We start from the raw sequence: 22,343 nt of genomic DNA, 5'->3' as shown, positions 1-22,343 counted from the left end.
CTGGGCCTGCTGGGTCGAGGCCCAGAGAGGCAGGAAAAGCCCAGTCTTGGTCCTCTCTCCTGAGCACTGGAGGGCATGGCATTGGGCAGAGAGTTGGAGTCTCAGTTTGTCGGTGTCTCACCCGGAGACTCTGAGCCCAGCTCATTCCCTCCAAAGCCTCAGTTTGTCATCTGCTCCACAAGGCCTTGGACCCCTGCCCTGCCATTCTGGCCTCTGATTTCCCCCTCCCATTCTGAAAGGGGGAAATAAGGCCCAGAGGGGCCGGAACCCCATGCTCACCCTGCTCCCCACCCTCTTTCCAGGAGCACGGCATTCCCACAGACATGGGGTATGCAGTGGCGCCCCACCACTCGGGCGTGTACCCTGTGCACGTGCAGCTGTACGAGGCCTGGAAGCAGGTGTGGAGCATCCGAGTGACCAGCACGGAGGAGTACCCGCACCTGAAGCCAGCCCGCTACCGCCGTGGTTTCATCCACAATGGCATCATGGTACGTGAGCCCCTGGCTGCAGGGGCGGGTATGCACACACTGTCCGGGAGGCATGGCTCTGGTGAGCTGGTGAGGGGCTGCAGGCCAGTTTCTGCCGCCCCTCTGGCATCGGAGGTCTCCATCCCAGTGAATACGGCCGCTGGTCTGCCCTTTCCACAAGCTCCTTCTTAGCCGTTGTGATAGGATGAACATTCTTTAAAGGGACTTCTGGTGAGGCCTTGGAACGGGCCTCTGTCTCTCATTTGTTTGCTTACTTGAACAATTTTCATGAGCTTTGATAGCATGCCCGACCCTTTTCCACGCACGAGGGTACAGGCATGTGCAAGCCCAACAGAAGCCTCAACCCTAGTAAACCTGGCATTCCAGGAGTCAGCCGGTGTCGTCTTAGGCTGTGGGTCTTGGTGGGAGAAGATCCTCAAGGGCAGGGGCTCCACTGTCACATAGAAGGAGACACCCTGGCTGCTCTGAGGAAGGGTCCTCCCACCCCCGTCCGTGCCGGGAGGTGCCAGAGCTCCCCTCGGCCCATCCCCAGGTCCTCCCACGGCAGACCTGCGGCCTCTTCACGCACACCATCTTCTACAACGAGTACCCCGGCGGCTCCAGCGAGCTGGACAAGATTATCAACGGGGGCGAGCTCTTCCTCACCGTGCTCCTCAATCCTGTGAGTGCTCTGCCCTGCGGGTGAGGAGGGGCTGCGGATGGCCTGGCTGCCCTGAGGCCGGCCGCCCCAGGCCTGGGGAGCAGCGCCAGGGCCAGGACTTGGGAAACCCACTCTCCTGCCTTGGCTGTGTCCCTGACCTACTGCATGACCCTGGACAGAGAATCTGAGCTATCTTTTCCCCCTTTTAAGTGATTGCAAGTGAATCTTGCACTTCAACACATATAATAGTGTTAACATTTTAGACCATATTCTCTTTCCAGTCTTGGTGTGTGTGTATAAATATATAAGTATATATTAATATACATAGCAAATTATTAATATATTAAACTATAACTATATATGAGCTATATATAATGAGTATAGTGTAAACTATTTACCTGAGCCTTCTGGGCCTCTCTTTCCTCATCTTTAAAATGGAAATAATCATTCATGTTTTATTTTTTTATTTTTTATTTTAATTTAATTTTTATTGATTATGCTGTTACAGTTGTTCTATTCCCCCTTTCATTCCCCTCCACCCTACCCCCCCATCCCCACCATTACCCCCCTTTAGTTTATGACCATGTGTCTCAAGTCCTTTAGATTCTATATTTCCCATGCTATTCTTGCCCCCCCCCCATCTATTTTCTATCTGCTGTCTATGCTACTTATTTTCTGTACCTTCTCCCCCCTTCTCCTCCTCCCACTCCCCTGTTGCTAACCCTACTTGAGATCTTCATTTCTATGTTTCCACTCCTGATCTAGCTGTCCTTTTAGTTTGCTTTCGTTTTAGGTGTGTTTGTTAATAATTGTGAGTTTGTTGTCCTTTCACTGTTCATGTTTCTTTAACTTCTTTTTCTTAGATAAGTCCCTTTAATATTTCATATAATAAGGGCTTGGTGATGATGAACTCCTTGAATTTAATCTTATCTGAGAAGCACTTTATCTGTCCTTCCATTCTAAATGAAAGTTTTGCTGGATAGAGCAATCTTGGTTGTAGGTCTTTGGATTTCATGACTTGGAATACCTCTTTCCAGCCCCTTCTTGCCTGTAAGGTCTCTTTTGAGAAATCAGCTGACAGTCTGATGGGGACTCCTTTGTAGGTGACTGTCCCCTTATCTCTTGCTGCTTCTAGGATTCTCTCCTTCATTTTAATCTTGGCTAATGTAATTATGATGTGCCTTGGTGTGTTCCTTGTTGGGTCCAACTTCTTTGGTACTCTCTGAGCTCCCTGAATTTTCTGGAAGTCTATTTTCTTTGCCAGATTGGGGAAATTCTCCTTTATTATTTGTTCAGATAAGTTTTCCACTGGTGGCTGTGCCTTTCCCCCTTCTGGTACCCCTATAATTCGGATGTTGGAGCATTTAAAGATGTCCTGGAGGTTCCTAAAACTCTCCTCATTTCTTTGAATTCTTGCTTCTTGACTCTTTTCTGTTTGGCCATTATTTGCTTTCTTCTGGTCCACTCCATTGATTTGAGTCCCAGTTTCCTTTTCATTACTATTGGTGCCCTGTGCAATTCCATTCATTTCAATTAGTTTCGCCTTCATATATTTGTCTAATTTGTGGCTATAATCAACCAGTTCTGTGAGGATCCTGATGACCAGTGTTTTAAACTGTGCGTCTGAGAGTTTTGCTATTTCTTCATCGCTTAGATCTATGGGCTCTGGGGCTTTGAGATATTCTTGCGACATTTTTGGTCTGTTCTGGCCCTTTAAGTGTGAGGAGCAGAGCCTTGGACTCCCAGGTCGCTGGGTTGTGACGCTGTATGTGGGGGCGTGGTCAGAGCGGGGAAATGGCGGCCCCCTCTGCTGTTTCTTGCAGCTGGGTGAGGAGCAGCGCCTTAGGTGGAAGCAGCGCCTTAGGTGGTTCCCCTGGGCCGGGCCACTCAGAGTCGCTGGGTTATGATGCTGTATGTGGAGGTGGGGTCAGAGCAGGGAAATGGCAGCGCCCTCCACTGCCACTTGCCGTGGGACCTGCCGGGCCCAGGTCCAACCGCCCACTCCCTCGCCTGTCCACCCGCGCACAAATGCGCGACCACAGTCAACATGCAGCCCTGCTCTCTCGCTGTTTCCCCCATGGTCGCTCACTCAGTTGCTCGCTCGGTTGCTCACTAAGTCCAACCCTGCGCCTGGATTCCGCGCGCCTGGATTCCGGGATCCTGAGTCCGTCCCACCGAGTTTTCTTGTGCAACCCAGCCCCGACAGCTGCTGGTTTCGCCCCTTACTGGTCAGGCTGAAGAATTTGTTGTTAACGGACTTCCGAAAAGTTCAATTTTCCGTGTTCTAGCTGTGTTTTCTGTTGCTAATATTTAGTTGTCTCTAAACTTGGTTGTGTGAGAAGGCACAGCACATCCACCTATGCCTCCGTCTTGGCGGAAGTCCCATCATTCATGTTTTAATGTAGATATTAAGATGCTAAGTACATATCAAGTGGTAGTGTTATTTAGTTTGTCAGGATAACTAAATATTCCTTATTGTCCATGTACCCTACCTCCTTACCACCACCAAAAAAAGTTAAACAGTATACCCAGGTAACTGTGCAGTAGGTCAGCTTCCCATTCCAGGGCTGAAATAGTCGGTGGTCAGTCAGACCTGCATTCACCAAGCTGTGCAGCAGCCCAAGGTCACACAGCGAGTTTGTTGATGGCCTATTACACCTGGTCATCGAGTGGCCCTTCAAGTGAAGCAAAACCAAAAGGTCAGAAGTAGAGCGAATGCAGCTAAGAGGCTGACCAACTTCTGCCTCCGGCCTCCCTCCCTTGGAGCAGATTAGCATCTTTATGACGCACCTGTCCAACTACGGGAACGACCGGCTGGGCCTGTACACCTTTAAGCACCTGGTGCGCTTCCTGCATTCCTGGACCAACCTTCGGCTGCAGACGCTGCCCCCCGTGCAGCTGGCCCAGAAGTACTTCCAGATCTTCTCGGAGGAGAAGGACCCACTCTGGCAGGTGGGTGGGGGCAGGGAACCAGAGGCCTAGTTGCAGGGATGAACTGCCCACTGCCCATAGATACTCGCTCTAGACATGGGCTCGGGGGGCCCACTCACACCCTCTGACCCTCAGTGCAAACTCAGGTGCTTATTTGCCCATCAGCATAGACACGCTCGTCCTTGTGCACATGTGTATATAGGCCACCTCACAGGCATGCGTACTCCTACACAGCCTCTGAGAAAACAGAAGTAAGTAAATATGATGTAGATGAAGCATAGAAAGCAACTGCCCCGCCTGGTTAGACTTGTTTTTTTCTGCTTTCCTCTCTCCATAGGCCCCGAACCATGGGAAAGGAGACTGAGGGGAGGGCGGCGGGGACAGTTTGGGGGGAAGTCTGTCCCTGGTAGCTGTCAAAAACTGCACACAGAAGCTAGAATTCATGTTGTGCTCATAGTTCAGACCAAGGGTCCACAGACTGTGGCCCATGGTCTATTTTTGTGAACAGCGTTTTCTTGGGGCCCGGCCACGCCCATTCCTGCCTGTACTGCCTGCAGCTGCTTCCAGGCCGTGGCACTGGAGTCGAGCAGTTGCGACAGAACGGGATCGTCTCCAAGCCTCTCGTGTTTACTAAATGTTTCAAAAGATTTACTAAACTTTATAGTAAATGGTTGTGACCGGGTGGAGATACATCTCAGGCAGTTAAATTCAGCAAGTACTTTGAATCCCTGCGGTACGCCAGGTGCTGGGCTGCGCGCTTTGCTAGGACTGACCCCACGTGGTCCCTGCCTGCCCTGCCAGCAGCCCAGTGTCCCGTGGAGGGGATGTGACAGGGACCCATGTAGTAGCACCTGTCAGTCAGGGCTGTGCGAGCAGTAAACCTGTGTGCAGTGGGAGTCCCTCCCCTGGATCTCGGGGCCCTAACAGCCCGTCCACTGTTGTCTTAGGACCCCTGCGAGGACAAACGCCACAAAGACATCTGGTCCAAGGAGAAGACGTGTGACCGCTTCCCAAAACTCCTCATCATTGGCCCCCAGAAAACAGGCAGGTCTCTTCGCTCTGGGTCAGCCTCCCCCACCGCCCGCTGTACCAGCCCCAGAATTCCAGGGACCGGCCTGTCCTAGTCCCATTCCCCAATGACCTGTACCCTCTTTCCCAGGAAGTAGGAGTAAACTTGGGGTGAACATGAATTGCCTGTCACTGTGGAGGTGGGAACAGGGTGGAGGGTGGGCGTGGAATTCTTCAATCTGTCTGCAACCACAGCCTCAGGGAGCTCTCCCTGGGCCCTGGGAGTCTCTGAGTCAAGGCAGAGCAGCCCAGATGACCTGCCCGGTGAGTTCAAACAGTGCCAGGTCAAACTGGTTCCAGGCAAAGAGGGCTGCGATCAGCTAGTCAGGCAATCCATTAGTCATGTCTGCTGGAAGTGCAAGGGGGAGAAGTGGTGGTATGATAGTTAAGCAGTTGCCATCCACACTCCGTAAGGCACAAGTGGGTCCCCTCATTTGATGGTAAAACACTTGAGGCTCAGAGAATTTAAGTGACTTTCTCTAACACACTTAGGAAATGGCAGATCCAGGTCTTGAACCCTGGTCTCTGTGGCCCTAAAATATACACTCTCAATCACCAGTCCAGTCTCCTGCCCTGCTGGTTAACATTCTAGCATGTTAACCATAGGCTCACACACAAGGCAGGAATGAACTCTGAAGGAGAAGAGGGAGAGGATGGGTGTGAGTGAGGGCATCCAGAAGAGGAGGCATCTTCTGAGCCAGATTTCTTAGCCCTTCCGGAATTTCACATTTGCAGACTGGAGGGTCCAGAGCTCCTTTTCCCCCCGCGCTCCTCCTGAGTGCTAGAGAGAGCAGGGGTCCAGAGCTGGAAGGGCCCAGCATAAAACATCTGGTTCTGGGATTATGAGGAGGTGGTAGTGAGTTGGGTGTGGCTGCTGGAGTATAGTGGTGAAAAGGATTTTGAGGCCAACTTCTCATTTAGTGATGAAGAATGCTGTGGCAGATTAGTGATGTCTGCAATGGGTGCAGGAGTTGAGATACTCACATGCATGCCATGTATTTGCCCTGCAGATTTGGTATGACTCCTTCACTGTATAGATGGAAGCTAAGCCCCAGAGAAGGGAAGGGGCTTTCTCAGGATCTTGCAGTGAATAATGGAGAACTAGAATCAGAACCCAGGATTTCAGACTCCATCCTTGTGTTGGGGTCCATGCCCTGGTCTCAGCCACCTTCCATCCCCGCAGGCACCACGGCCCTCTACCTGTTCCTGAGCATGCACCCGGACCTCAGCAGCAACTACCCCAGCTCAGAGACCTTTGAGGAGATCCAGTTTTTTAACGGCCACAACTATCACAAAGGCATCGACTGGTGAGTGGGCCTTTCAGTCCACAGCGGGACAGGACAGCCCTCTCAAAGCCTGCCCGGGAGGAGGTCTGCTGTAAGGAGGTGGCCACAGCAGGAAGCAGCTGGTGCTTGCTCACACAAAGTCAAGTTCCTGTAAACAGGGACAAAGTGCAGTGACCCTGGAGTCGTGGTGTTGGAGCCTTGTCGGGGATGGCACCCTTGATGAGGAAGCCCTTTGCCCTGCTGTATTACTGCTCATGTCAGAGGCCGTGGAAGTCAGAGTCCAGCTCCTCCCTTGCTTGCACAGAAACATCCTGAGGTCCAAGGTCTCGAGAGCTGGGGACAGAGCAGGGGCTAAAGTCCAAGTGTTCTGACGCGAGAGATGGCCGTTCCCACTGTTCTCATGTGTCCTTCAGAGGTGGCCCACTAGCCCTCAGGGAGACCCGGGGGGGTGGTCGACATGGCAGCTTCCTGTAGAGCCTGTCACCAGAGGTCACCTCGGGGTGTAGGACCGTGTGGGGATGGCTCTGTGTTTTTCAGTTTGCATCGTTCTCTCTGTTTATCTTTTCTTACCTTATCTCTGTGTTACTTTTGTTTGTCATCTTTATATCAGTGGTTTGTTTCCCAGGGTGGGGAGATTATGGCCATTCTTCCAGTGCTGGGATTTTTTTTCTGTGTGTATTTCTCTCTCTCATGTTTCATGTCTCTATTTACCTACCTACTTGTCTCTGTCTGTATCTCTACCACGTCTCCAGTCTCTTATCTAGAGCATGTGGTGGCCAGACGTGCTGCTGGAAGTCAGTGTGTGTCAGATCTCGGAGAGGTGATGTGCTTCGACACCCCGTCTAGGCCACACCTTCTGCTGGGACTAGGCAGCGCCCAATAGCAAATACGTCAACGTGTCTGTGGCAAAGGGTGTGAATATTTGTAGTAAGTGAGATGAGTAAGTCAGGTTTTGCTGCCAAGTGGCTTTGCTACAGACATAGAGAGGAAGCTTCAGTTTTCAGAGCTTTCTCAGTTTAGGTATTACAGTGGATCGTGGACAGGAAGATGCATTTTATGAAGAGAATTCAGAAACAAGAGAGAAAGCAAGTCCTCAGCTGCATCCCTAAGATTTTGACTTTGTAGAGATGTGTAGGGTGGGTGCAGGAACCTCACAAGCCTCCAGATGACTCTGATGAAAGGGGCCCCTGGGACCGCCCTGGGGAATCCCTGTCTCACAGGGCGGAGGAGGGGTCCTGCACATGAACTAGGGCGGGCCTCATGAGCTTCAGTTCCCAAGAACCCCTGAAAATGTACTTCTCCTTCCCGTGAATAGGTGCTCCTGGGAGGGTCCAGAGTGTTCATTTAGTTTTCTGAGGGATCCTTAACCTAGAGATGGTCCCAAAGGACTGGTGTGGACGGTTACTCCCAGTGAGATGTGGCAGGTTCCTCTGGAAAGCTGCAGATCCCAGCCCCAGCTCGCCCCCTAGTGGCAGTGAGCGTTAGGGCCCTGTCAGCTTCACTCTGGGAGTGCGCGTTTGGGATGGAGACTCAACCCCTCCCCCTGCCACAACAGATAGCACACCCAAAGTCTTCAGCTCCCCTCACCACAGGGATTTCTGAAGAGGGAGACTGCGAAGTGGCCATTCCTCCAGGACCCCTGCTGGAAGTGAGCCCTTGCCAGGGAGCGATGCACCCTTCTTGCTTTCGGAAGTTCAGACTGCAGCGACCCTTGCCCCCTGTGCTCTATCCCTCAAGCCCCTTCCTCATGGGTCTTGACTGTGAGCCCCCTCCCTGGGCTTTCTGCAGGTACATGGAGTTCTTCCCCATCCCCTCCAACACCACCTCCGACTTCTACTTTGAGAAAAGCGCCAACTACTTTGATTCAGAAGTGGCGCCCCGGCGGGCAGCTGCCCTGTTGCCCAAAGCCAAGGTTCTGACCATCCTCATCAACCCGGCGGACCGGGCCTACTCCTGGTACCAGGTGAGCCAGGCTGGAGCAGGGTCCTGGGTGCGGGCGTGGGGCTCCGTCTGCCACTCAGCTCCTCACTCACTCAGCAGCTGTTCATTAATCACCTGCTATGTGCCCTCCCCAGGCTTCCGGGGTGTGTGGTGGGTAAGGAGGGGCCGCCTCCACAGTGCTTCTAGCCTGGTGGAAGAGAAGGGCAGAAACCCTTGGAATCCCAGCCAGCAGTTACCTGCCCGCTCTCCTGGCTTGGTCTGGGGCCTGCCTCTCAGTATGACACCAGTAAGAGGTGAAGGCTGTCCCTACTTTGATTTGGTGGGCAGTGATCTGGGCGGATTCGAACTGCGGCCCCTCCCTGGACGCTGGGCCACAGTGTGGATGAGGGCAGGAATTCAGGGAAGGATGACATATAGGACCTGCTATTCTTGGTGGAGGGTGCAAATGCCTGACCAGGTAAGGAAGTTACCGGGACTGCGTCCATGCCAGGAACAGTGTGACTCCTAGTCCTTACTGGACTGTGTAAGAGCCAGAACTTCCTTTAATTTTGATGACCTGACTTAATTTCTGCCGAGCCATCCTACTGGGCTGAAAGGACAGCTTAGGCTGGGCCTTTTTGGGGGGTGTCCTCTGTCTGCCACATACTAGGGTGTTGGGAGTTCCCGGCCTACCATCTGGTCCAGGCCTCCTCAGGCCACTTTGGGCAGCTCCCTGTCACCCTGCTCACCTGGGTGCTCTAGGTGGCCACCTCTGCTCCGGGGCCTCGCTGGGCCCCCACCACTGTCAGGGGCCTGCTGCAGACCTCTTTGCGCTCTGGCCCCACAGACCTCCCTTTCCTCTGAGCTGGACGTGGTCCTCAGTGGGAGGGTGGGGACAGGTGAGGGACCCCCCTGGGTGGCAGGTCCCTGATCTGTGGACTGTGGGAATTCTGCAGCTGCCCACAGCCCATGGCGTTATTTCAGGTGGTTCAAACCTGGCATTTCCACCTTTCCGATTCCCTCCCAATCCTTCTGTCGTAGTCTGCATGGGCAGTCATAACAAAACATCGTAGACTGGCTGGCCGAAACAGCAGAAATTTGTTTCTCACAGTTCTGGAGCTAGAAGTCCAAGATCAAGGTGCCACCGATACAGTTCCCGGTGGTAGGGCTCTTCCTGGCTTTTAGACAGCCGCCCTCTCCGGTGGCCTCCCACGGCAGAGAGAGCAGACCTGCTGGTGCTTCTTCCTACAAGGGCACTAATCCCATCACCAGGGCCTCACCCTCGTGACCTGTCTATGACCTGTCTATGCCTCCTCACCTCCCAAAGGTCCTATCTTAAATATTACCACATTGGGGGTTAGGGCCTCAATGTATACCTTTGGGGACAGGACAGACATTCCCTCTATAACACTTTCTGTTTCTCTAAAGGACAAATTCTTAATTTGGTGCAAATGGCACTTAAGTCCTCTCTAACACTGTTAGGCTGTGTCTTCAACAGAGAGTACGGACTTCCGGATCATGACCTACAGCAGACATTTCTGTCTGGCTGGCATTTGAGAACATTGCATTCTTTTTGTTATATTCATGAACTTTCTGCATGGACAGTTGTTTTGACTTCCCATTTATGGAGCAGGTAGTGGGTTTTAGGTTGAAATTATGTGAATAAGAAAGGTGAATCCCTATAAACAGAAGTACCTTGGCGTTGACGCATACTTTTTATGGTGTGTTTTGTGGATGCGGCAGAAATTACAGAGATGGTGTGCAAATTACCAACATTTGGAAACTCTGTTCTAGTCCAGCTCAGGCTAGAGCTGAGGAACAAAATCTTTCCAAAGATGAGGAAACTAGGCCTCAGAGGGGCCAGTGACTTCCCTGAGGTCAGGTGATGATGGGAAACACAGGCAGGACTTGAACCCTGGCTCCTGGTTTCTGCCTGGGTCTTCTCGCTGCCTCATTGGCTCTGCCACTGCAGCTTCCCACTTTGTGCCTTTCCTGTGACATGTTGACCCGCCCCCTTGCCTGCAGCACCAGCGAGCCCACGATGACCCAGTGGCCCTGAAGTACACCTTCCATGAGGTGATCACAGCCGGGCCCGACGCGTCCTCGAAGCTGCGCACCCTCCAGAACCGCTGCCTGGTCCCCGGCTGGTACGCCACCCACATTGAACGCTGGCTCAGCGCCTTTCACGCCAGCCAGGTAGCTGCCTATCCCTCACCCCTGGGAGGGTGATCTCGGCCGGCAGGGGCCACAGACGCTCTCTCGCTGCTCACGGGCCGGAATGCCAGCACTGGCGAGTCAGATCTCTGGGGCCTTCCAGAGTTTCAGTCTGGTTTATCTCAAGGTTGATGTGTGACAATTACCTAAGTCCTGTTGTCCCTTCACAACAGGGACAGCAGCCCTAAGGGGATCCAGATTGCATGGTGGGTTTTAGGAAAACTTGGAGGACTTAGGCAGGAGAGTGATGTGTAGGCCAGAAGCTTGGGGAGAGGCCAGAGAGGGCTGTGCAGAGGTAGGAGGGGTGGGCAGGGTTTGGTGGCGGCTCCCACTAGGAAAGGATGCCATCAGTGAGGGGAAGCAGACACCTGCTTACCCGCTGTTCAGAGGTGGAGGAGGAAACAGGTTCTCCAGAGTGCAGGGGCCCCAGTTTGTGACCGTGGCTGCCAACCCAGGGAACTGGGGGCCCATTGGCCTCTGGAGTGAGAACAGGTTCAGATCGCCCTTCTCCTTTTTCTCTTTTTCCAGATTCTGGTCTTGGATGGCAAACTGCTGCGAACAGAACCTGCCAAGGTGATGGACACGGTGCAGAAGTTCCTTGGGGTGACCAACACCATCGACTACCACAAAACCTTGGCGTGAGTGTGGCTTTGGCCTTGAAATGGGGTTTCCCAAGCAAGGCAGCTGGGCCAAAAGCCAAAGGCTTGAAAGATTGCGGGAGAGACACCGGTCAGTTGGCATCAACAAGTGTGAGGAGGTGCGCCTGTGTTTGATGGCATTCGGCAGGAAAGCTGGTATTGACACGGCCTGAGTTGTGTTCGTGAAGGTATTGACTCAAGAAAGAGGGAGCTGAAGAATCGGTTCTGTTCGGGTCGGTTGCAGTCTGGGGCGTTCGTGTCAGTCCCGTCTCGCGGTTTTTCAGAGTCAGACCAGTGGTGAGCAGCCCGGTTCCCACAGGGTTTCTAGGTACAAGATTATGACTTCGACGTAATTTGGGGAAAAGGAAACTACAGATACTGTCACGGCTCACAGTCCCCGTCATTCGAACCCAGTGCTAGCCCACTGGTAGTGCCCCCCGGTGTGTACGTGCCGGCTCGTGCCGCAGCGGCTCAGGGCTGCGTCACGGGCGAGCGACACACTCGGCTGGGAGAGGGGCTCCAGCGACGGGGGAAGAGAGCCACCCTCCCTGGCCGCCCTCCTAGGAAAGACTCACAGCAAGAGTGTTCGCTTCTCCTTGTCGTGGAGGCTGAGGGTGGGAGAGGGAGTCAGTCCTGCGTGGTGGGGCAGGAAGGAGCCGCAGCCAGGGGCGTGGGCCGTGACTCCGGGGTGCTCGGGTCAGGACCTCAGACCCACCCGCGGCTTCTTTAACTGGGTACTGTTGGGAAAAATGTCTTCACTCCTTCTGCCGTCATTTTCCTCACCTGTTAGTTGGGGCTGAAGGTATAATTCGCACCTCCCGGGGTCCCTGTGTGAAATGAAAGCGTGCACGTTGCGCTCTCAGCTCGGCGCCTGGGCAGAGTGCGCCGAGGAAATGCAGCCGCTGGTGGCGGCGGCAGCAGCAGCGTTATCTGTGCCCACCCTGTGGCCCTTTCGGGAATCCCTGCTTCCTTCCCCTGCCAAACGTGAATTCTGTTTTCCTGCTGTCCGCATTTGCCCAGAATCTCCTACTGGTTTCTGATCTGGGGCCAGTTTCTGATGCCACTGTGCCTCCCCTCCCTGGGACAGCCTCAGATCTCCTTTTCCCAAGGACCCTGAAGGCCCAGCATGGCTTCACATCCCAAAGGCAGTTTCGCCTGATCATTTCTGAAATTTACCCCAAAAGTGAAACTTCCCAGACGGCGGCTCATGTGCTCTGAGCCTCCTGTTTCTTGGCCGGTGGTCCTGGTTCCTGCCGCAGCCCACAGCGTGAGCACACCCCACCTTCACGATCCCCAGGAACCTCTCCTGAGCGTTCTCCAGCTCAGGGGGGGACCAGCTCTTACATGAATAAAGGCAACATCTGCCATTGCAGTTCAGCACGCCCATCACTGGGGGAGAGAGCAGGCGCTCTTAGTGGAGTCGGGGACGGGGCCACACAGTCTGGGGTTCCAAGTGTGCACAGGGCGTGGGTCCGGGGGGCTCCCTCCCAGGTTAAAGCAGGAAGGAGGCGAGCCGGCCAGCCCCCTCCACGGGCTTTCTTCTCCACTCCACAGGTTCGATCCAAAGAAGGGATTTTGGTGTCAGCTGCTTGAAGGAGGAAAAACCAAGTGTCTGGGCAAAAGCAAGGGCCGGAAATACCCGGAGATGGACTTGGACGTAAGTGGCGGACACGCCGCCTGCCAGCGGCGGGGTAAATAGGCAGTGTCCCTGTGCTGGCAGGAGCCTTCCCTCCCCTTCGCCCTACGCCCAGCTTGTTAATGGCCTTGACTCTTCTGGATGGTGTTCTTAAAGAGGAGGAAATGTGGGTTGGGATGCGGCGGGTCGGGACCGAGTTAGTCAGATGAGCGTTCATGCCCTTCTCCCGAGGGCTGAGGGCTGCCGGCCTTTGAGGACGAGTCGGACGTGTCTGCGCCTTCAAGGAACTCGAGTCTAGCAGTTCCCTCCTAGGGGGGACTCGGTCCACACCAGGGCGTGGGGTCCAAGGCAGGAAGTCGCAGAGGTCCAGGCTCGGGGAGTCCGGGACCAGGAGGGGCGAAGGAACCTTCTCGGAGGCTGGGAGGGGTCTCTGGAGGCGGGCCTGGGCGGCCGCATCTGGACCTCTGGCAGGGGAGGACGAGGCTTTGTTGTAGGAGAGAAGGCAGGTCAAGGACAGAGGGCAAAAGTCCCGCACTGTGACTTTTGCTCTGTTTGCCTTTTCCCTTTTGTCCCTGGTTTTGATGAATTTTCTCTCTTTTCTATCGCAAGAATTTTGAGTTTGTGTGCTGTATTTTGGTACTCCTGTGAGGGAGGGGCTTTCTTTTGGAGGTTGCCCTTTTGGAGAAGACTGTGAATGAGAACTAGGTGAATGGGATGGGCTGGCGGCGAGGCAGCCTTCAAGAGGAGGGGCCGCTCTTGAGAGAGTGTCCGCTGCTCTGAGCTGTCCTTCCCATTGCAGTCCCGCGCCTTCCTGAAGGACTATTACCGGGACCACAACATCGAGCTCTCCAAGCTGCTGTACAAGATGGGCCAGACGCTGCCCACCTGGCTGCGGGAGGACCTCCAGAACACCAGGTAGCCACAGCCGCCACAGCCAGACCGAACGTTTGTGATGGCAGGAACGTCCCGCCGTGCACTGAGCCAGACTGACCTGCGGAACAGGGAGCTGGGCCTGGGCCGGCCAAGCAGTATGAGCAATACTCTGCCGGGGCCCCGCCAGGGCCCAGAGAAGAGCCCAGATGGGTCCGCAAGCGCCTCAGCATCCAGTGCTGGGTCCACGGCCTCCAGTACCTCCTGAGCTGCCGGAGGTCCACCCTGTCCACAGCCTTCCACGGGGAGGCCACTCCCTGGTAGGAAAGGGTCCTCGAGACTCTCTTTTCTGTCCCTCACTGTGTTCTACCGACCAAGGCCTCCCCTTTGTCCCATCACTTCCCGCCCCAGCAGGGTGTCCCCTCAGTGTTAGCGGCCACATTTTCCCTGTCCTGTGGACAGTAAGGGGGAAGAGCCCCGCTGGGCCTTTTGCCAAACCAAGGAGAGAGACTGGACCCTCGGAGGGGCCAGCCGGGTACCCAAGTCGGTCACTAGCTAGACTGGACAACAGTGGGGTCCCTCAAGAGGACGCTGAACTTCCATATACGTCCTGGTTCATATCTTCAGCTCTCACCTTCCCTTTCCGGGGAGAGAGTCGCTGACTCCTAGAGTATCCACCTGATCCTCGAGGCCTCCTTTGGGGCCTGGGGCACTGCCACACCACTGGGACCCAGAGACCCGGGCCTCCACCCCCTCTCCCCGGGATATGACACGCGTGGTGTTTCCTGTGGTAGAAGATGGAGGTGGCTCGGGAGTCTGCCAGGGTCCGTGTTCCGGCGCACACGCCGCCCCGCACCCCCAGCCCTGGCCCCCAGCCAGCCCTTGCAGAGCCGGGGAGAGGCTGTGCCCTGGCGGGCCGTGGCTGAGGGCTCCCAGAGGCCCCCTTGACCTCCCCAATACTAAGAAGCTAAAGTATTTTAATATTTTGTTTTATTTCTTGGTGCCAGAGTTTATACTTTGGGTGCTGGGGTTGCACTGTGTTATATATATATATATATAATTTGTATATATATATTATATTTTTTTGGTTGGGTTTATTTTTAATTAAGTCACACAAAATGGTGGCAAGCCCCAGCCCCGTGCACGAAAATGAGATGGAAGGGAGGGGGCGGCCGCGTCTTCCTGTGTCCAGGCCTCGAGGAGACGGTGCGGGGTGCCCTGGGAGAGCTGCCTGTGTCTCCTCCCAAGAGCCCTGGCTGCCCAGGGCTGCGCAGGTGCACGGAGGCGGTGAAACACACAGGGAAGACCTGCTCTGTCTAGGAAATCTAGCTTCGCAAGTGCAGAGACCTGGGGGAGCTTTAGCCAAAGGAAACAGCCAGGCTGGTGTGGGCGACTTGGCCAGAGGCTGGCCTGTCCCCTCCCCTCACATGGTGCTAGGTGGGGAGCTGCCCTGGGAGCTGGGGGGCCCACAGGGACCACAGAGCTGCCTCCAGGCCCCCTGCAGACAGCGGGTCTCCGGGCTGTTTTCTGGTTGGGGTCCGCTCCTACCCTCCTTTTAACAATGTGAAGTGACTAAACTGGGGTACTCTCCCCACCCCCCCAGACCCCCCCACTCCCAGTTCAGCTTCGAACTGACACCCAGGAAGACCTTTCTGGAAAGCCTTGCCTTGTTCAGAAGACCGTAGCGTCTTGGGGTGGGAAGGGTCCTTCAGCTGTGCAAACCACGGGAGGTGGCTTCCTTGGCCGACGTCACGGAGCGGGCTGGGAGCAAGGCTGAGAACTGAATTTGTAGCTCCCAGTTCTGAGTCCAGCGCGCCTCTTCCAACGCCACACTGCCTCTGAGCCTCTCCTTGGGACCCTACTCTGTGCCAGGTTCCCGTCCCTTCCTCAGTCACGCCCGTGGTCACTCCAGGACATAGGGACAAACCACTTCTTCCCAGCCAGGGTGCCTTCGAGTTTTCTCAGACCCGCATTTGCATCCCTGCCTCGCACCCTCCACCTCTCAAGGCCCTTCCCAGCCTGCAGGGCCCGGGTCTCTCTTAGCTCTGAACCGATGCCCTTTCCCCAGGTCTCCACGGAGCCAGAGAGTGGTGGCTACTCAGTGGGTCCAGAGTGGGTGGCTGCATGGTCTCACTGTACTTCCCGAGGGGCTTTGAGCCCGGGAGCCCTGAGCCTTGTCCACCCTGTGGGGGAGGAAAAGCACGTGTCCCAGGACAGGGCGGCCACGCCGAGGATCCAGACCCCCACGCTGACTTCCACAGTGCCAGTTCCGAGCCTCGCTTCCCAAAGGTCAGCAAGTGGCCGGGCTCGGTGACCCGAGAGGACCTTCCAGCGCCCACGTTCCGCAGTCTACCCTCTGGGCCTGGACGCCGGCCCCCGCCCCTCGGAGCCCTGAAGGCCTGATGGGCCAGCAGCTCCACTTCTCAGGGCCTCTGGGCCGAGGAAGGAGCAGGCGGGTGTGAGACGGTGGGGGTTTTGCCCGGGCCCTTCCAGGAGGCAGGGGACTTGACCGCCACCTCTAAGTCTGGTCACTGCTCTTCCCTTCCCACTGAAGAATCTTCCTCAAGGGCCCACTGCCAGCACCTGCAGGTACTGCAGAGGGGACAGATAAGTCCCTCAGGGGCTCTCAGCTGCTGAGCGCACAGGTCCCCTCGTGGGAAGAGAGAACCAGCGGTTGGCAGGTCCAGCAGCATCAGCTTGTTGAATGTTCTCTAGCTCACTGGAAGCGTTTGGCCAAGGAGGGAGATCGAGAGTGAGGGAGAGCACCAAATCATGTAGGTGACCTCACCATCCATCCTGCTGACCCCACCACACACCCTTGCCCCCCAGGAGGTCTGTAGGGGGAGTCTGGCTAACGCTGCTTCGGTCGGTTCCAGAGCGAGCTGTAGGGTGGGCATCCTGTGATGGGACTTTTCTGGGCCCCAAAGCAGGAGCGGCCAGTGCCTCGGGCCCAGGTGAGGGGGCAGGGTGTGTCCCCAGGAGCAGACAACTGCTGGGCTGCCCCAGAGATGGTGGTGGTCCCAATGCTGGCTGACTCCATAGGCTCTTAACCCACCATCTAGATTTAAAATGAACATTTTGGTATATTTGTTTTCTCTTGCTGCATAGAGTTTTTTCTGAGCTTGCCTAAAAGTAAAAGTCGTGGGACTTCGCCCCAAAATGCGGCAGCCTGCATCTGTTCAGTCAGGACGGTGCCCTGAGTCGCCCAGGGTCGCGCAGTGGCCGTGACATGCCGGCGTCTGCTCTCCGCCCACATCCCTCTCCCCGCAAACAACTTGCACCTGGTTTGGGAATTTGGGTCCAGTCGGGGCACACATTGCATTTTGGTGTTTTTAAGGCTCATTGAATGTTGAGAAGTCCTCCTGCTCACTTTGACTTCTAAGTGGCGTCATTTCTGAGGCCAGCGGGCCTGCCGTCCCGGAGGAGCCCGCCGTTGTGTCTTTGTCCTCTGGCTTCCTTCCGCTGTTGGAGGTCGAGTTCCCTGGCCCCTGGGCCGTCGGGAACGATTCAGGCCGTGCAGAGCTTTGTGCTGACCGCACAGCTTCCCTCCAGCCTAAGGTGCCCCTCTGCTGTCACCTGTACCGCGTGCCAGACGAGCACAGAGGGGCCAGCCGAGCTCCAGGAGCTCAGTGGGGGACCAGGCAGGCAGCCTCTCAGCAGGGTCTGGAGGAAGGGCTGGGGGCCCTCAGGGAGGAGGGGCCTGTGCACAGAGGCCGGACCCAGCAGTGTAGAGCCTCTCGGAAATGAGACCTCTCTGGTGACGGAGCACAGGGGCCCAGACTGCATCCGTCTCTTTCTCTAGCTCTTTGTTTCTAGTCTCTGTCTCAGTTTCTCTCTGCTGTGGTCTCAGGGTCCTCACTTCCAGGAGGCCATGGTCCGTGCGCACTGGAGCAGAGCCAGGCCGCAGGATGTGCCAGGGGCGGGTCCAGCCAGGGAACTGCCTCCCACAGATCGTGGGAGGAGGAGGAAAGCACTGGGCTGGAGGCAGGAGCTGGGAAGTGTCACCCCACCCAAGGACGCTCGGTCTCGGCATGACAGGTTTCCTCCCAGGGCCTGTTTCCCCATTTATAGGACGAGCAGGGGGAGCCACCGCGGGGGTCTTCAAATGGCAGAAAGGAAGTAGCTTTACTCTTGTCGAAGTGAGGACAGAGGCCCCGCGCACATCCCCACCCCCGTCCACACGCCAGCCACACTCGGGGGGATGCTGAGCTCCGGGTTTGCGGTCCTGGGTCTGGCTGCCCCCAGGGTTTGCCCTCTGACGGACAGAAAGGTTTTCAGCTCCTTTGGTGGGGTGGGCATCTCTTTTGTGTGGGGTCCACGTCAAGGGCTTGAGGGCCTCTGGCAGCGTTTTATCCTAGTAAGTTTCTCCCTCCTCTCTCCTTCCCCTCTGTGGCCCTTGAGGAGGGTGAGGGAGGAGAGGTCTCTGACTGTGCGAGCTTTTACTATCAGCAAGAGGGCTCCTTTTGTAATTTGTGCATGAAATTCATGTCATTTCCTGGGGAGAGGAGAGGGCTAATTAGAGAGGGTGGGGGGCATGCGGGGGGAGCAGGCTGAGGTTTCCTTCCCTTGTGGGGGTGGGGACAGGCGTGGAAAGGGGGTGCTACCCAGCTCACCCAATCAGGGCTCTTGAACCAGCCGTTTTGGGTTGTGTTAAAAGTGGGAACCTTCCTCCATTAATGTACAATTTCGAACTAACTGCTAATAAAGTGGGGTTCCATTTGTACGCATTGGTCATGTCTGTCTGTCTGTCTGTCTGTCTGACATATTCTCAGGGCCTGCAGAGGAGGATGGAGATACAGATGTTCACACGCATGGCCCCTCTGGCTATCCCCCCCCACACATACACACTGTGACTTGGTCAAATCCCAGGTCATTTCCAAGGGGTTGTAAATGGAAGCTTTTCCAGGTAGCAGAGGCCCGCCCCACAGCTGCCCGCCAGGTGAGGCATCTCAGGTGAGGAAAGAGCCCAGGTCTTTAAGTGCCAGACTGAACAAAGCCCTGGGCATTGAGGCTCAGCATCTAGACCCCGTTCTGCCACAAATGTGTAGTGTGACTGGGAACAAGTCCCTTTTACCTTTTCATCCTCAGTTTTCCTTCCCTTTAGGGGTTTGGAGGGAACTGGACTTAGTGGCTGCCCCTGGAGAATTTGCTTAAAACACCAGATTCCCAGGCCATACCTTCAGAGATGGCTGCCCAGAAGATCTGGGCATGGGCTTGAACACCTGCATTTTAACAATCTCCGGGGCATGCTGAGGCACCCGCATAAGGGAACCATGGCTCAGATGGACGGTTCCATACAGGCTCTAATTAATTCAGAGTCCCTCTGTCCAAGGAACAAAAACTTTGGATGAAACAAATGCCTTTCTAGCCCCCCCAGCCTGGTTGGGATTTGCTGGGGAGGGCCCTGGCCAGATGTCTACAGTGATGGTTCTGGACCTGCTCCCTCAAACCCCCCTACAAAGCTTTGAAAATGCACATTCCCAGGCCCCCCCCCCAAATTCACTCAATCAGCACCTATGGGAATGGGACCCAGCAATGTGCATTTCAACACAGTGCCACCTAGTGTGAGCTTGAGAAGGTGACAAATGTGGGGCGCTGCTAAGGGGCATGCTGGGACCCAGCTGGAATACACTGGAACACCCACCCCACCAGCACGAGAGCCGCACTTGCAGAGATGACTTCTCGGTGTGCCATCTGGGAGCCCGGCACGGGGCATGCAGCACCGCCGACGAGAACTTGGCTGGAGGCTGCGCCAGTGGGGACAGTTCCAGAAGGAGCACCTGCACCAGCTACGGGGTTGGGCTCCATCAGAAGTGTTTGACTTTTAAAAACAGCAAAGATTCTGTAAAAGAGAAATGTAATTGGAAACCAGGTGAAGTCTGGGTGCTCTGGTTGGAGTGGGGGTGAGAGTCTGGCCTCTCACCAGCTCCACTTCCCCCTCCCTGTCCCCCATCCTATCTGGGGCCCGCCGATTCCTTGAAACATACTGTGAAAAGCCAACTGGGCTGCTCTCAGAGGTCCCAAGAGTCCTGCAAATCTACCAGGTGGGGTGAGCAAAAACACACTAGCCCCTGCGCATCCCCTTCAGTGGGGATGCTGGTCTGGGAGTCTGCGACCCCAGGAGCATCTGTCTCGGAGAAGCCCAGGGTGGGTGTTTCAGACTAGCAAAGCACCGGAAACAACCTCGATGTCCGTCCGCAGGGAATGAGCTACATAGCCTCCGGTGGAGCCACATGTTCCACATGCTGGAACACGACAGTGCAGCTGAAAACATTAGTCTTACCGGGGACGTTTCTGCAAGACGGACCTACCTATACTGTGTGACTATTTGTGGAAAGAGATCACTACATAGTGTGTCATTTTTCTGGGAGTATAGATATATTATGTGTCATACATATATCATACTGAACTGGCAACAGGGGAGGGGACAGGGGAGAGGGGTCTTCCAAGGGGACTTGAGCTTTGGCCGAAACGTTTTTAAAAAATTAAGATAATGTATTCATCTGTGGAATTAAAAAGTTCTAATAAGAGTAACTAGAACTGGGCGAGGCAGAAAGGAGGTGCTGCGGGCAGTTGGACGGGCGTGAGATGGGGCCGTGAAGGCCGTAACACCACTGACCTTCACCGGCCGGGGGGCTCCCATCCGGGGCTGGGCCCAAGGGCAGTGGGGGACGTTCTTGCTGAAGTTCCTTGAGCACTTGTCAAGGCCCTGAGCTGAGGATCCTGACTTGCTGTGTGACTGCAAGCAAATCTCTGCTGCCCTCTGGCCCGGGATGGGGGCCTCAGAGTTCACTAACATCACAGCGTTGGGACAGACCAGCATCTTACGAGAAGGACACACGCAGCCTGTGACATTCCTGAGTAAAACTGGTAACATGAGTCAAGGGAAAATGGCAGAACTGCCAAGGGGGACGTTTTGCAAAATAACTGGCCTGAGCTCCAGAAATGTCAAGGTCCTGAGAGATAAGGGAAAGCTGAGACCTGGTTCAAGATTAAAGTCTGCTAAAGGGACCCGGCAAGTCAATCAAATGGCGTGTGTGACCCTGGGGACAACCAGCAAAATGTGAATATAGACGGTGTGTGTTGGATAATAGTATTGTATCAGTGTTGAATTTCCTGATTTTGATTATTGTACTGTTATGTAAGAGTATATCATTGTTCTTAAGTAGTACACACTGAAATATTTACAGGTAAGAGGAAGGAAATGGAGCTGAATTTTGACTTACTCTAGTGGGTCCAATTTATGTGGTGCAGTTCACAATATGTCCACCAGGGGGCAATATCACACCAGCGTCTCAAAGCTGAGGTCAGTGTGAACCAGCCCACAAGACTGGGCTGCTGGTTAATGGTGATGGGGTAATAATGCGATAAACAACATCAGTAAATTAAAATATATGAATAATAAAAAGTACTGCTCACTCTGAGTCAACTAGATAATACCTCTTAATCCTTACAACAACCCTCTGAGGTAGGTATTATCATTGCCATTGTAGACAAATCACATGCAGAACTTTGAAGTCAGACCCTTACCTCACACCATGTACCAGAATTAACTCAAAGTTGATCAAAGAGCTAAATGAAGAGCTAAACTATAATACTATTAGAAGAAAACATAAATGCACATCTCAATGACCTTGGGTTTGGTGATGGCTTCTTAAATATGACACCAAAGTACAGGCAACAAAGGAGAAATAGATGAATTATTCTTCATTAAAATTAACAACTTTTGTGCATGAAAAGACACTGTCAAGACAGCGCAAAGACAATCCTCAGAATAGGAGGAAATGTTTGCAAGCCATATGTCTGGTAAGGGTTTAACATCCAGAATGTATAAAGAACAACTCAATTTAAAAATGAGCAAAGAATTTGAAAAGACATTTCTCCAAAGAAGATGCACAAATGGCCCACATGAAAAGATGCCCAACCTCCTTAGCCACCAGGGAAATGCAAATCAAAACCACTGCATACCTGTCAGGATGGCTACAATTTTTTAGAAGGAAAATTAGTTTGGGCGACGATGCAGAGAAGCTGGAGCCCTCCTATGTTGCTGGTGAAACTGTAAAAGCGGTGCGGCCGCTGCAGAAGACAGTTCCTCAGAAAGTTAAACGTGATCCACAGCAGCCAAAGCTGGGCTCAACCTAAATGCCCATCAGTGGGTGAGTGGACAAACTATGGTCTGTGCACATGGTGGAATATTGTTCAGTTGGGAAAAAGGAATGGGATTCTGGTAGATGGTACAGCAGGAGTTAAACTTGAAAATACTATACGAAGTGAAATAAGCCAGGCACAGAGGAAAATATTGGATGATTCCACTTGTATACAATATCAAGAACAGGCAAATTCATAGAGACAAGGTGATTAGTGGTTACCAAGAGCTGAGGGGAAAGAGAATGAAAAGTTACTGTTTTCAAGGTCCCTCGTGTTGCAGCGGGTAGTAGTACTTCAAGCCATTGTCCACAAAGGTCCGGGCACTTGCTAGTCCTACATTCCTGGGGCTCCAGGTTCTCCATGGTCCCCTTAGAACTTCTCACTTTCCATTATATCTGTCCTAATGGGCGTGAAGTGGAATCTCATTCTGGCCTCTGACTTGCATTTTCCTGATAACTAATGACAATGGGAGTCTTTGCATGGGTCTGCTGGCCATGGGTATGT

The 22,343-nt window shown here is 54.2% G+C and overlaps 1 protein-coding gene across 8 annotated transcripts in view; it reads left to right on the top strand.

Annotated features, from left to right (window-relative positions):
* Positions 1–18,414, top strand: part of NDST1 (N-deacetylase and N-sulfotransferase 1) — a 58,649-nt gene extending 40,235 nt beyond the window's left edge. For all 8 annotated transcript variants that reach the window (XM_037161923.2, XM_037161924.2, XM_037161920.2 and 5 more), the window contains 10 exons: positions 303–488; positions 1,021–1,149; positions 3,898–4,080; positions 5,007–5,103; positions 6,311–6,434; positions 8,202–8,376; positions 10,359–10,529; positions 11,076–11,185; positions 12,740–12,842; positions 13,621–18,414. In XM_037161923.2, the coding sequence (XP_037017818.1) occupies positions 303–488; positions 1,021–1,149; positions 3,898–4,080; positions 5,007–5,103; positions 6,311–6,434; positions 8,202–8,376; positions 10,359–10,529; positions 11,076–11,185; positions 12,740–12,842; positions 13,621–13,740 (1,398 nt within the window). In that variant the 3' untranslated portion in view covers positions 13,741–18,414. The remainder of the gene's footprint in view (positions 1–302; positions 489–1,020; positions 1,150–3,897; positions 4,081–5,006; positions 5,104–6,310; positions 6,435–8,201; positions 8,377–10,358; positions 10,530–11,075; positions 11,186–12,739; positions 12,843–13,620) is intronic.
* The last annotated feature ends 3,929 nt before the right edge of the window (positions 18,415–22,343 follow it).

Source organism: Artibeus jamaicensis, unplaced genomic scaffold, assembly GCF_021234435.1.
Source record: "Artibeus jamaicensis isolate MK-2021 breed Jamaican fruit bat unplaced genomic scaffold, CSHL_Jam_final contig_432, whole genome shotgun sequence".
NCBI classification, from domain to species: Eukaryota; Metazoa; Chordata; class Mammalia; order Chiroptera; family Phyllostomidae; genus Artibeus; species Artibeus jamaicensis.
This window is presented reverse-complemented; position numbering and strand designations above follow the sequence as displayed.